The 13,442-nt window shown below is 47.6% G+C and overlaps 1 protein-coding gene across 2 annotated transcripts in view; it reads left to right on the forward strand.

Annotated features, from left to right (window-relative positions):
* Positions 1–1,553: 1,553 nt before the first annotated feature.
* Grh (grainy head) overlaps positions 1,554–13,442 on the forward strand; it is a 180,406-nt gene continuing 168,517 nt past the window's right edge. For both annotated transcript variants that reach the window (XM_078178519.1, XM_078178521.1), the window contains exons 1-2: positions 1,554–1,960; positions 5,442–5,751. In XM_078178519.1, coding sequence (XP_078034645.1) covers positions 5,689–5,751 — 63 coding nt within the window. In that variant the 5' untranslated portion in view covers positions 1,554–1,960; positions 5,442–5,688. The remainder of the gene's footprint in view (positions 1,961–5,441; positions 5,752–13,442) is intronic.

Consider the following 13,442-nt stretch of genomic DNA (forward strand, 5'->3'; position numbering starts at 1 on the left):
TGTTCCCCGTTAGCTACCTGCGCGCCGGCTATCCTGTCTCCTGATCCCTCCTCTCTCCACTGTTTCAATGCTCTCGTCCTTCTCTAGCGTCTCACCTGAGCCATTACCGAGACGTCCAGCGGAGAGACGAAGACGTCTAGATCGCACGAAACGGAGAAGCGAGAGAGAGATCGGAAGATCAGAGGAGCCGGAGGCCCTCTCCTCGCCACCACTCCGCGGCTGGTATATACCTATCGCTGGATTCTCTTCGGGGCGGAGTGGGAGTAACGTCGAGAGACGGTGCTACAGGTAGAAGGCGAGAGGAAGCGGGACACCTGCGGCGAGACGCGGAGAGAGACAGAGAGGAGAGGAGCGTGTGGGATGGAGCAGGACGGCCGATCAAAGGAGAAAGAACCTAAATGGGGAGGCGTCATAGGGTGGCCAGGTAAGCGAACGGAGAAGGATATAGGTGGCCGGGACGAGAGCGAGGGAGAAGATTCTGGAGCGAGGGAGGCTGAGGAGGAGAGACGGAGAAACGTGTCTCTACGGAGGAAAGGAGACGGAGAATCGTTGCCGTGTGTGTGCAGGAGAGAAGAGAGGGGGGCACGAGACACGGAGCCAAGAGCGGGATGCTGGGAGGCGGCGGCGACGGCGGCCATGTTGCCGTATCCCGAGAGAAGAGAGAACGATCCGAGAGAGCACCGTGAGGCTGGTTCGTTTGTTGCTTGCAGCGGCTGCCCAAACTTTGGGCGGTTTAATTCTACCTGTTGGGCCGTACAGTTCGGGGTTGTGCATCGTTCCACCCTCATCAGAATCTACGATCCAGCTGCGGGAGCATCGGGTGGTTCACGCTGTTCCTCGGTCGCGGTGAAGTAACCGATCGCGTTCGATCCCCGGCGACGATGTCGTCGCGGTCTGGGTCGTTACCGTCGTCGACGTCGCCGCTGTCGTTGTTGTTGTCGTCGTTATCGTCATCGTCGTTCTCGACGCGGTCGTGGTCGTTGCCGTTGTCGTCGCGACCGTCGTCGTTCCCGTCGCCACAGTCTCGGCGAGCGTGCGCGTGTGCCTGAAGCCGGTGTACAAGTGTGAATCGCGGACAGACGATCCGATCCGGTTTGGAAAAAACCTCCTCGTGACTCGTTTCGAAGAGGGGTGGTGCGCGAAAGGAACGATACCGCGGTGACTGGTTCGACGGATGCGACACGTTCCGCGACGGAACAGAGTAACGAGGAGAATGCGGTGCCGCGGAGTGAAAATTTTGTGAGTTCACGGTGCTAGTACGGTACGCGAGCAAGGATTCGATCGATCGTGATCCGTGTTCTTCTGTGTCCCCGCGAAGAACACGACGATAGACAGAAACAGAGAGACAAAGAGAGATAGAGGGAGAAGCAGTGGACTCGAACTCGGACAAATAAATAAACAAAAGTGAGAAAAGGAAGACACGTACGCGAGGTGGAGCGAAACGAAACTAAATCGGGAGAAAAGACTGTTGAAAAAGGGTGACGAGAGATAAAGGGCTCCCGCGATTGGGCGCCCTTTGGAGAAGAAGAGCTCCGACCCCGACGAAACCGCTAAATACGCGGTGGGACGCCTCGGTCCGCGGCGAAGGTGGTGACACTATCATCCGTTGAGATGTGATCCGGAACACAGGAGGGACGTTTAGTAGTTTGTAGTTGGCCCCCTCCCCACCCCACCCCACCAGCACCCCCGTACCACCCTACCATTCTCTCTATACCACCTTCTTCCACTCACCACGTTACTACATGCACACACGCGTACTACAACCGCGCGCACCAGATCATCCGCTTCACACCGACGCACAACGATAAATAGATACGTACGTCGATACAGCTACCGATCGGCGAAGAGCACTCGACGAGCACACGGACGCGCCACGATATATTTCTTCTCTCGCAGCGAATATTCCCTCCATGTTTTTCGAGCCACCTACCCCCACCCCCCACCAACCTCCCACGGAGAAGTGAGTATTCTCTCTTTTCGAATACGGTATTGTCTCCGGCTTCTCTCGGAGGAGACCGACCTCCTCGCCGCGGATGTTCACCGGCTACCTGCGCGGTGACGCACAGGTGACGCGCAGGTGACCCGCCGGTAAACAAGTCGATCGTCGAGACGCTCGGGGACCATCCGAGGATCACCGGATCATTCTCGGGCTGGCCAACCCTTCGGCGATCGGATCGCTGCATTATTGAATGGATCGATCTCTTTGTCTCCCTACCTACCTACCTCGATCCTTTTACCGTTCGAACATTATTACAAAATCGAGACGACTAGAAGGTACTACTGCTACGCAACTCGAGATGACGGAGGAATAGCGCGCCGATTATTTTTTCTACTGGAACGGTTTCGCGATATACGGGCGCAGAATCGAATTACACGGTCGAATAAATTGCGGGTTGCCGGGTGTCTTTCTTTTCTTCTTCAGTCTTTACCCTATCTTTCTCCTTCTCGCTCTTTTCGATCAACGATTGCATGTATCCGCGAAATCGGCGACGATTAGCATATGCGCCGCGGTAGAGTGAATGGAAGCCCCTACAGCGAATATAATTGGCCCCGGTTTATGGTATCCACTAATGGACGTCGCCCCGAATGCAACGCGTTCCTTTCCCCCCTCCTCCAGTTTATATAACGCGGCGTCGAGGAACGACAGGCATTTCGAGAACATTCTCGAATGGTCCACGCAGTCGACACACCGATACTCTTTCTCTCTCTCTCTCTTTTTTCTCTATCTTTTTCTCTCCTCTCCCCTCTCACCTTCTGTCTATCTCTACCTCTAGCCTTCATTTGTGTCTCTCTTCTTTCGAGAGACACGTGTTAATCGCTTAGCCCACGTAGCGCCTTGGTTCGGAAACCAAGAACCTTTCCCACAACCGAAACTCGCCACTGATTCTCACTCCCGGATCACTGAACCGGAGGACACCGCCTCCGCGAAGCCTCAGGTAGCGAACGAGGCTCGACTTCGACTTCAGCCGACGAGAGTCGAGAACGAGACAAAGGTGTCTGCGAACCGAGCAATAGCCTCGAATCGACATGGACTCGCGTTATGGCAGATCCAACGACCCTTCCCTAACCCTAAAGGAAAAGGGATGCTAGAACTTTCACTGGTGTCTCTTGATAATCACTATCGAAATCACTGAGAATGATCACTAGGCGACCTGGTCCGGCGATCAGGCCCGCACTACGGTCACCGCGAGTGTTGTGGCACGCGGTGGCTACTCTGTCAGAGCCGCGGAACGACAGTTTGTTCGCTGGTGATCATTGGAGGCTACCGAGGAGAGGCTCTCTCGTTCCTCTTGGCTCGGCGAGTCCTCCGTCTCCGGAGGCATCGTCCACTGACGCGACGCGAGGGAGTACAGGTACTTGAAATACAAACGGACCCACGGAGGTGGGTCCAATCTGATGCAGGGTTCCCTTTGAGAATCAGGTTAGACCGGCCGAACCTGCTCCTCTGGCTTCTCGTCTCCGGTCCGCGGTTGTATACCGGCTTGGTGTACCTACTCCTTCTCCCCAGTCGCCCCAATCTCCTTCTTCCGCGTAGTAGGTAGGCTACCTACCTACTTCCCGCCACCCTCTTCTGCTTCTTCTCCCTCTCTCTCGTTCTCTCTTGTTCTCTTGCTCACCTTCTGCGGGTCTAGCTCATCTCGCGCCTCCTCGTTGTCTTCCTTGCACCTCGGATACCGAAGTCAACGGTGATCGTTCATCGGAGTCCAACGGTCATCAAAAGATACGGTCAAACGGCAATACTGCCCTCTGGCTAGCTTGTTCTCGATGTCCTCTTCTTCTTTCGCTCCCCTTCGGCACACTTGGCTCATCTTACACATTCTTCAAGGTCTTATCTCGCTCGTCATGACGATCATTCACCAGAATCTAACGATGGTCTCTCCCTAGCTCTCCGGTACACCTAACATATCTCTCACATTCTTCGTGGTTCAAAGGAAGACGATCGTCGTTCACCAGAATCCAACGACGACTAGGGGACATCTAAACACGTGGAACGTTCGTTTACAATGGTTTTTCTCTTGCCTCCCCTGGCTCATCTTCTACACATTGTACTTATCTTGCGCATTCCTCGAGGTTTTGCTTTTGATTAGCAGACGGAACTACGATAGCACAGTCGGATCATGAGCTAGCTACGGAATGTTCGTTCTTGATGATCTTCCTCTTGCTTTCCGGTTTATCTTTCTTGCTTCGTGATCTCCACTATTTACTGTCCATCGAAGAGAACGATGACCGTTCTGCAGAGTCCGTCACCGAATAGGGGACACCTACAACCACCCGTTGAAAACCGTTCTGCAAGTTGTCCGTCGCGGAACGTTCGTTCTCGATGGTCCGACCTGCTGGTTACGTCTATTATTACACCTGTCTATCCGTCAGTCGGTAGCGGTCGCGAGCTGAATTCCAGTTTTACGCGGCTGCTGCCCTCCTTCAAGCGCCGCGTCGCGGCGTCGAAGCGGAGGTAGTAGGAGGAGATGAACGAGTCAGGAGAGAAGAGGGAACCAACTGGTTTCGCTAACTATCCACCTGGACGCGGCGCGGCGGCGCGCTGAAGATGTAGAATTCGTGGTGTCCGACTGGTTTGGCCAACATCCGAACGGATTCCCGGCCAGCCGGAGACCAGGCCTGCCCGGCCACGTGATAACTGAATCAACCATCGAACCTGCTATTCAACCTCTCCTTCGGTGTTGTCCGCGCGCGACGGAACCGCGTCGCGTCGCGTCGCCTCGCGGTCGCGCGTACACCCGAGGCGGGCAAACACGCGCCACCACGCCGCTTCGCCGCCTTACCCGATGGCCTTCCTGATTCCGCCGCGATCTCGTTCTTCCGGCCAGGACGTCAACCTGACTTGCCCGGCAAAAATGCGGCTCTCCCGGCTCTTCCTGTTAAGCTTGACTTATTCTTCTCCTCCTTCTTGTTGTTCTTGTTCGTCGATAGCAGGCCGGTTCAACGGCTTCCTTCGTTCCTCCCTTACCGGTGAAGCCACGGGCATCTCCATGGTGTTTAGGGAAGGAAGGGACTACCGAATGGAACGTGTTTCTCTGTTTCAACTTTTCACTCTCGCCAGGCCTGTCCGTCTGTCTCTCTGTCTGTACGTCCGTCTGTCCGTCCGTCTGTCTGTCTGTCTGTCTCTTCGACGCCGGTTTATTACACCTGTCTATCAGAGCCGCGACCGCGAAACCGTTTCCAGTTTGACGTGCTCCGCAGCCAGTTTGAAATGAATGGAACACGGCGAACCCGGCTGGTCCCACTGATTGCACGTTGTGCAATCGGAACACGATACATGCGCGCGCGCGCGCGTTCGCGCGCGTGAGCACCGAGCCTCCGAGATTAGCCGCTGCATCTTTTTACTCCGACGTCCGCTTCTTTCGAAAGATCGATCGGTTCAACGACTCGCCAGACCATTTGTTCTTTCTCGTTCTTGTCCGCTCTGTCTGTTTGGTTTACAGGTCCTCTTTCGACGCATGCTCCTCAGACCTCCGTTAATGACGTGCCATACTGCAGCCTGTGATACGCTACCCCATGCATAGAGTCATTCGATTCGCGTAGTAGTCAGTTTAGTCGACCGATAGGGATACACACGGGGGCCATCGGCGCGCCGAGAAGACGCCGACGACGCCGCTACATTGTGACAAGCTGATCCTACAGGACGCCACGATACGGCGAGGAAAGAGAAGCGGAAGACAGCGCAGGAGAATGTCGACTTGCACCGACGAGGCCGACAACGCACCCCTGCACATGCAGGAGGCTCTGTCCCCGGTTAGTGCGATCACTTTTTCACTTTTATTATCAGCTCCTTCCAGATCTCGTGCCGCGAACAATTGTATCGAGCTCATTAGTTCTTTGCAAGCCTTTAGACATTGTATTTCACCTGAGAGTTCTTATTTTAAATACATTCTACCTGCAGTATAGTCACTATTCCATAGGGTCGAAAGAATATTACATTTTTCATAGTCTCGTTTATTAAATATCATGTGACCACTGTTTCAACAGTTTCAAGATTTGAATTGAAGAAATTGATACGTCATTTGTCATGAGTTTCTGAAATCAATGTTCCAAAGAAAATAACTCCCCTTAGCAATCTCAGAAGCAGTTAGGTACAAATTTGCCTGCAACCTAATTTTTAAACAGTGCACACGATGGTTTCCCGTCCTTGTAAAACAGTTCCATAAAGAAGCGAACATACGACGAACCGAGAAATCGGGCCAAATATAAAAACGCCAGGTTGCAGTGCCACTTGACGATTGTCATTATCCCCGAAATATTTGAAATCAGGATTGAAAAGCTTACTCACACCCCATGACGCATCGCAATTCGCGACGACGCGAATCGCGAGTGCAGCGTGACTGCGGGAGTCGTCCGTTGACTGTCCGGACAAAAGCGTGACGCACGCGAGAAGTCCCAGTCGAATTCGACAACGGAATGGGAATAAACGTGGTCGATCGAGCAGCAAATTAACCGAACGGAGAAAAAAGAGAGGAGCACCGAAAGAATACAAGCGGTAGGCGATCTCTGTTCGTCGCTCGCGGGCCGGAAGATTGACAGCCGATCCTCAATCTTTCGGTCTCCGCGCAGACTCGTCCATCACTCGCCAAACCTTGGCGTCTCAGGGTCGGTCCCAGAAGTTCTCTGACGCCGCGCCGGACGAACAGCACAACTGGCAATAATCTTACGGTCCGCCATTCTCGTTATTTCGCGCAACGGGTGGTACCGCGCCGGGGTGGTGCGGCGAGAGGAGAGGAGAGAGAAGAGAGAGAAGAGAGAGAAAGAGAGAGAGAGAAAGAGAAAGAGAGAGAGAGAGGAAGCTCGGGGGGCGAGAAAGAAAGAGAAAGGGAGGAAGGTCAACCGATGACCCGCACGAAACGCCGGCCATGAGGTATGATTGCATTCCGTGAATTGTCGAAATCGAATGGGGCGTGGATGCAAGACCTCCGCGTCGTTAATCACGATCCCCTCGATGCATCCCCCTCCCACGCCGCGCAGCGGTGAAAAATCCGCCGGCCCGCCTGACACGGTATTTATATTCATCCGAATCTACTCTAAGCGCATTAACCGCGCCCCGGCTCGACCAGTCGAATTTCTGCCAAAAATTTACAGCTACCACCGAGAAGGAATCTGGAATTTAAGTCTTCCGTTTCAGTGCACGCTTTATCGATCGGCCGAAACGCCAGTTGTTCGGACGTCCCCATTCTTAACCCATTTGCATCCGCAAGAAGAAAAAACCGCGCGTGATATTCGCAAACTATCAACAATTGCGGAATGGCCTGCATAATATGTGCGCTTGTTCATGATTGTGTTGTGATACGAATAGTGTAGCGGAATGTCTATCTCCTTGGTGATAGTTAATTAATTTATTATCTAGTCTTAAAAATAATTAACTAACTGACGATTTTGAACGATCACGGTGTTCTCTTCTTGTCTCTTCGTTCTTTGAAATATTTTGAGTTGAAAAGCTACATAATTTTGTGTGCTCGTCAGGAGTAGGATAAATTAACAAGTGTTTGCAGTAGATCACTGCTATATACTAAAAGCTCTCTCAAGAGTAGGATCGTCTACAAAGAAAATCATATACTCGTAATGTCGTGAAACCAATAGGGACACGATTGGCTGGAAGAGTATCCGAAGAACACTGTGGGGATAATTATGTTTACGTTGGGTATATAAAAGATTATTAAGATGCTTCTTAAAAGTTGATTAGTTCTTGCCTTGGAATGATAAATACCTTGTCTCAGAAATTACAAAACTATGCTTCATGTGACATTCGAAAGATTTACTACATAAAATGATGTACCGCAAATGATGTACACTCCTACACATAAGTATGTAAACGCTTCGTATTTTGTACTATATTAGAGAACATGTTTTAACAATAACGTAATTAATATTTCACGAATATATATCGTTTCATAGTATTAATTCTTACGTCTATCATTTATTCATTAAAAGTGATAAGTATCACGATTTACCACAAATGTTGTTTACGCGTTACAACGGTTATAATGATAGCGAAGAAGACAATGAATTTTCGAGAACACGACCTAAATTACCATGTATAGAATCTTCCGTAAAATTCTTGAATAGCCTGACGTGTTTATGGGACGTTTTCGATGTCCCCAAACGAATTCCGATACTCCATCGAGCAAAGTGATATATAGATTCTCGGCCGACGGCCACTCCTCGACATCGGGAAGCCTGAAAAGATTTTTACTGTCACCTGGCCGCAGGTTTTTAACCTGACAATGGTATACCTGCCGCTGAAAAAGTGAAACTCCTGCCGGACGAAAGCCCGTTATTTGCGTGGCGTTGCTCCACAATGAGAACGTCTACGCACGTATAAGCGGCTCCCCTAAGATTCTTACGGGGGGACCGGCCATTACGGCCAAATCCCCGTGGAATTATTACAGTTGATTTCGCTGCCACTGCGCCGCTGTGCTGGCCGGCGTTCCCAACGATGATATAATTTATGATAATGCGTTTGCCTTTACGTCGCCTCGCGCAGCCGATCGACGTGGCCGTCAAGTTCGTATTTATTACTGCCGCGAATCGACTACGATTCGCTTCGTGGAATTTCAGCGGATTTAATTCGGTGTATGGCGGCGGTCGCCGCCATTTTGTCCGGTGGGAATGCTTCGTCAAACGTGTCGCGAAGTGAAACAATAATTGCAAGCTAAATCTCATTCACTGTTTGTTGAATCTTGGTGCTGCTTACGCGACGTTCACACCTACGATCGTATTGTATCACCTATTTACTCTGCCTTTTCATTTACGTGTATTAGTAAATCAAATTTCGTCGGTCATTGTACATTAGTCAGCGCAGAGTTTGCAAAAGTGAAATACAATGTAGCATAATTTCAAATGGAAAATAGATGTCGAACATAATTATAGCAAACTCTAGCAGTGGTTGTGCACGTCACTTCTGTGTAGGATGTACGTATGATACGTGCTCGATCGTTGTCGAGTCTTTCAAATATTGTTTCATAGTACTTGAGATATTGTTGCATTTGAAAGTATGATCGCCGGCTAGTGAAAATGAGCTGAACACAATCTAGCAGTGCTACCGTGGCTTTAGAGATCTGACAAATTATACGGTTCGTACGATCCTTTCAGGTACATTCTTTCAAGTAGCACTCCTTCAATTATGTTCTTTCAAGTATCAAGCAATTCGAGAACACTTTACTATTAAAGATTCGCATGCGGTGTGACCGACAAGAATATAGAACCAAAAGAGGAGTGGTACTTTTAAGAGTTTTCTCAAGTTCCGAATCAAATTAGATCATTCAAATTCTCTCAATTTGGTTCTGCACCAAGTGCTATCAACAAACTCTAGCATGAAAGGAAAATTTGAACACCTTAACCCTTTTTAGAAACCCATGTACGTAAAAGCACATCCGTTAGATATGAATCGACAACGAATTTGCATTTTTTAGGAAGGTGAGAAATTCCACTGTACAGATTCCTGATTATATTGCTAAAAATAAAATGAAAATCGAGCTCTCTCAATAAAATAAACAGACCGCGTATTTTATGCATTCATTACAAGAATGTATAGAAATGACTGTATAAACATATTAGAAAAGTGAAAGAAGATTGGATACCTTCTATACAATTTATTGAAATTGCTAAAAGAGAAAACACACTTCCGTCTTATTTCTGTCTTTTGCTATTGAATTAGAACATTTTTATGTCGCGGGCAATATCCGTAGTCTAGAAATAAAGGACTCGCGAAAGTCGGCCAAGTTTTTCTTTCGGTAGAAAATAGCACAAAATGGAAGAGACCGCGAGATCGCATGAAACGCTGAATCCGGTGATAGCGCGAAGACGCGCAATATCTAGCCAGGGGCTCGGATCGAATCGAGCGAGTCTTTCTTCTCGAAGGAAGAATGGCAATAACATCGTATCGCGGACGGTAGAATTTTCCATCGGGCAAGAATCACCATCGAACCGGCGGCATTCTTTCGTCCGCGTGAAGCGAACGGTACGTTAGCCATCCCATTCGTCCCACCATGGCCGTTCCTCGGTGGGCAAGCCTCTCTCGGACAAGGGAGAAAAGAAAGACTGGAGGAAGACGATTTTGCTGTGTACGATGACTCGCCGGATTTCTCGTACCTGATACACCGCTCGCCACGGCGGGAGAACGCTTGGTCGGCGATCGTGCTATTCATTATCGCAGTAACCGGCAAAGATTACTTAATAGAATCCGGACAACTCCCAACTTTGTTTCTTTATTAAACTTTTTTTTTTCTCCCACCCGTAACCGCGGCGAAACGATCGCCAACGAAAACGGTTACTATCCAGAGATTTTCGGTCAATTCATCGGCCGCGCCCACAGATCGGTTGCAAATCAAAACGTCTTTAATTGAGACGAGTCGCGATCGATTCTATTATTGGCGACGAGAAAGCCCGTAGCAAAGAAACCTCTAATTTCTTTTCAATTTCTTTTCCGATCCCTTGAAATGTTTTTTAATAATACGAGGGAATCGTTTTTGTGTCCCGCGATATTGCTTCTGCGTCCTTTTTTGTAGTTTCTAGGCTGCGGTTTCTTAAATTAGGTTTTTGCTGGCAGCTCTTGTTGGGTGTTATTGTGGAGCGGAATTGTTATGGGATATGCTCCGCGCGACGGAGGGTTTAACGGTCTTATTAAAAAGTTCCGCTGAAGAATGAAAGTGGCGCACCTATGATCCGGAATAAATTACTGCTATTAGTTACATATATACATACGTACGTTTACGCTCGGCGACTTCCTGTCGCTATTTCGAGTCACGGTAATCATGAAAATATCTATGCGATTGTTCGCGATACTCCTTTTTTCTGCGCCGGGCATCGCGAATATGCCCGCGGGCGGGCCGAGGTAAATGGAATTGCTATGATACGTTTACGGCTGCTGACGGTCGTATCATTACAGGCTCCATCGATTATTCTTTTTTCGAGCGTTGTTCGCCGGTTCGCGTGGACTTCGATCGATTTCTTTGCGCGATCATTCGGCCGGGGGGAAGGGGGGAATGCGCCTACTGTATCTTTCAATTATTTAACCTTTAAATTTCAAAAATTCAAATTTTTAAATCTAAAATATTCAAATTTTCAAACTTTAAAAATTCAAATTTTAAGAATTCAAATTTTCAAACTTTAAAAATTCAAATTTTCAAATTTTAAGAATTCAAATTTTCAAATTTTAAGAATTCAAATTTTCAAATTTTAAGAATTCAAGTTTTTCAACTGTACAATATTCAAATATTTCCCCTAGTAAATTAAAACGATTCAAATTTTCATTTTCTGAAATGGAAATGATTGAAATTTTACTTTTCTTGAATTAAAAAAAAATCAAACTTTCATTCTCATAAATTTTACAATATCTAAATTTTTATTCTTTCAAAATTTCAAATATTCAAATTTCATAATCTTTTCTTTAGCTATTCGCGCCTTGTTGGCGTAAAAAATGTCAATCCTTCGAATGTCCTCGCCACAGTTTCAACATCCTGAAATTTTCGATACTAAACAGTATCGAACATCGAGTCTACAAATTGAAATCTTTAATGCGAAACTCGAACGCAAAGAATTGAAGATATTGCTATCACGAATTTTCCGACATTAAATATTCAAATATCGAATGTCCTCATGTTAGGAATACATATTTCTTATATATCACAAGCTGCGTATTCTCAGCGGCACTTGAAATCCAATAAAATTGAAACTCTAGTCGCAAAAAGTTCCGAGCATAATTATCACGAATAAATTGAGAGCTTTCGTAAGTTAAAAAAGAAACTGGAACAATCGTCTGTGGCCGGTCGTCGAACGTTTACCATTACTTAACCGTCATCAATCACAATTTGAGAAACAAGAAACAAGTAATATCGTTGACACTTGGGCATTGCGATTTTATTCATATAATTATCACGTGTCCTGCGGCCCGGTCGATGTGTACAGAGCAATAAATCATTTTTTTACAATATATACCCGTCGCGTTTGCGGTCGCGGCGAATGCAACAACAAAAATCTCTCTACCGCCATTATCTTTGATTGATATCTCCAAACGCTCTCGCTGCGTTTCTTGCTACCATTATTCCCATTCCCATTATACCCTACTCACGGCGATTAGGGTAACGCTTTTTATTAGAAGAAACAGTAATCAGTTTTTATGCTAATCCTTCAGCAATATCGTTACTTTCGTTAATTTTATCAAGAGCTACTAAACCACGCATTATTCAGGAATAGACGAATCGAATGCGAACTATCAGGTATTATAAAATGGGCTCTCGAAATTAATTAGTATCCGCGTTACCCTCAATATCCGATATCAAAGAATGCCGCAAAAAAATTACTCAATTCGTTTCCTCGTCTACGTTTTTAACATCCTTTCTATTTTAAATTACGATTATGATTACAATGACTTGTGCTCTCATTTTAACCCTCCACTTCTTGCTTGTCATTACAGCATTAAAAAGTGACTTGCAATTATCCCACATGACTCACATTGATTGAAATCCTCCCTCTTATTGAATAATCTCTCGGTTCACACACTTTTCAATGTACTCTCATTTAATTAAGCTGCCAGCCGAAGAAAATGAGTTAAGTCATTCTTTCCCTACGCCCCAGTCTCCATTATTCCATTCTACCTCGGTCAGTCACCAATCAACTTATATTTTAATTGCTTTGGACAAAGCAGCACCAATTATTGTAGCAAGATGAAAGTTTCCCAGTGAAGACAATTATCTTGAAGAGGATAACAATTTTGACTCTCGGACGGATCCAGTTATTTTCACATGTTCTCTTCGATAGCAAGTGAACAAACGAAATTTAACAGCTAATTAGTTTCAAACGATACAGAAGTGTATCATTAGTAGTTCAGCCGGCGCAAAATTCAATGTTAGAATCAGAGAAGACCCGCGCACTAACTGTTCCATTATCCGAACGTCTATGTTCTTCCGATCAATTCGGACAACGGCTCGACTCATTTTCGTCATAAACGCATAATCTAATTGCTATTACGACCAGTCCCGGACAAAAGAGAAGAAAGAAAGACGCCGGCAGCCGCGCGGAGGGAGGAGAAGCATAACCGTGAAAAAGAGGGAAGTTAAGACAAAGCCCAAAGACGGGGCGAGCGAGCAGCGCGGAAAGAAATTGCTGGCAACGCGAGCCGCAATAACAGAAACGCTGACAGGTGTTCTCCGTCGGTGGAGAGCGAGAGAAGGAGCGATACAGATCCAAAGAGAATGAGCGGGAGAGAGAATGAGCGGGAGAGAGAGAGAGAGAGAGAGCGAGAGAGAGAATGAAAAAGAGAAGAAGAGACTGAAACAGAAGGAGCGAGTACGCACCGCGAGAGCGCGCGGCCGATATAACAAGGATTCAACTGGCGGATCGCAAAAACCCTCGGCGATCGTGTACACAGTGGCCGAACGGAGGGCGGGACGCGCGAAGGGGGTTTGCACAAGTGGGGGAACAATGAGCGTCCGCCA

The sequence above is a fragment of the Augochlora pura genome, chromosome 4 (assembly GCF_028453695.1).
Source record: "Augochlora pura isolate Apur16 chromosome 4, APUR_v2.2.1, whole genome shotgun sequence".
Taxonomy (NCBI): Eukaryota; Metazoa; Arthropoda; class Insecta; order Hymenoptera; family Halictidae; genus Augochlora; species Augochlora pura.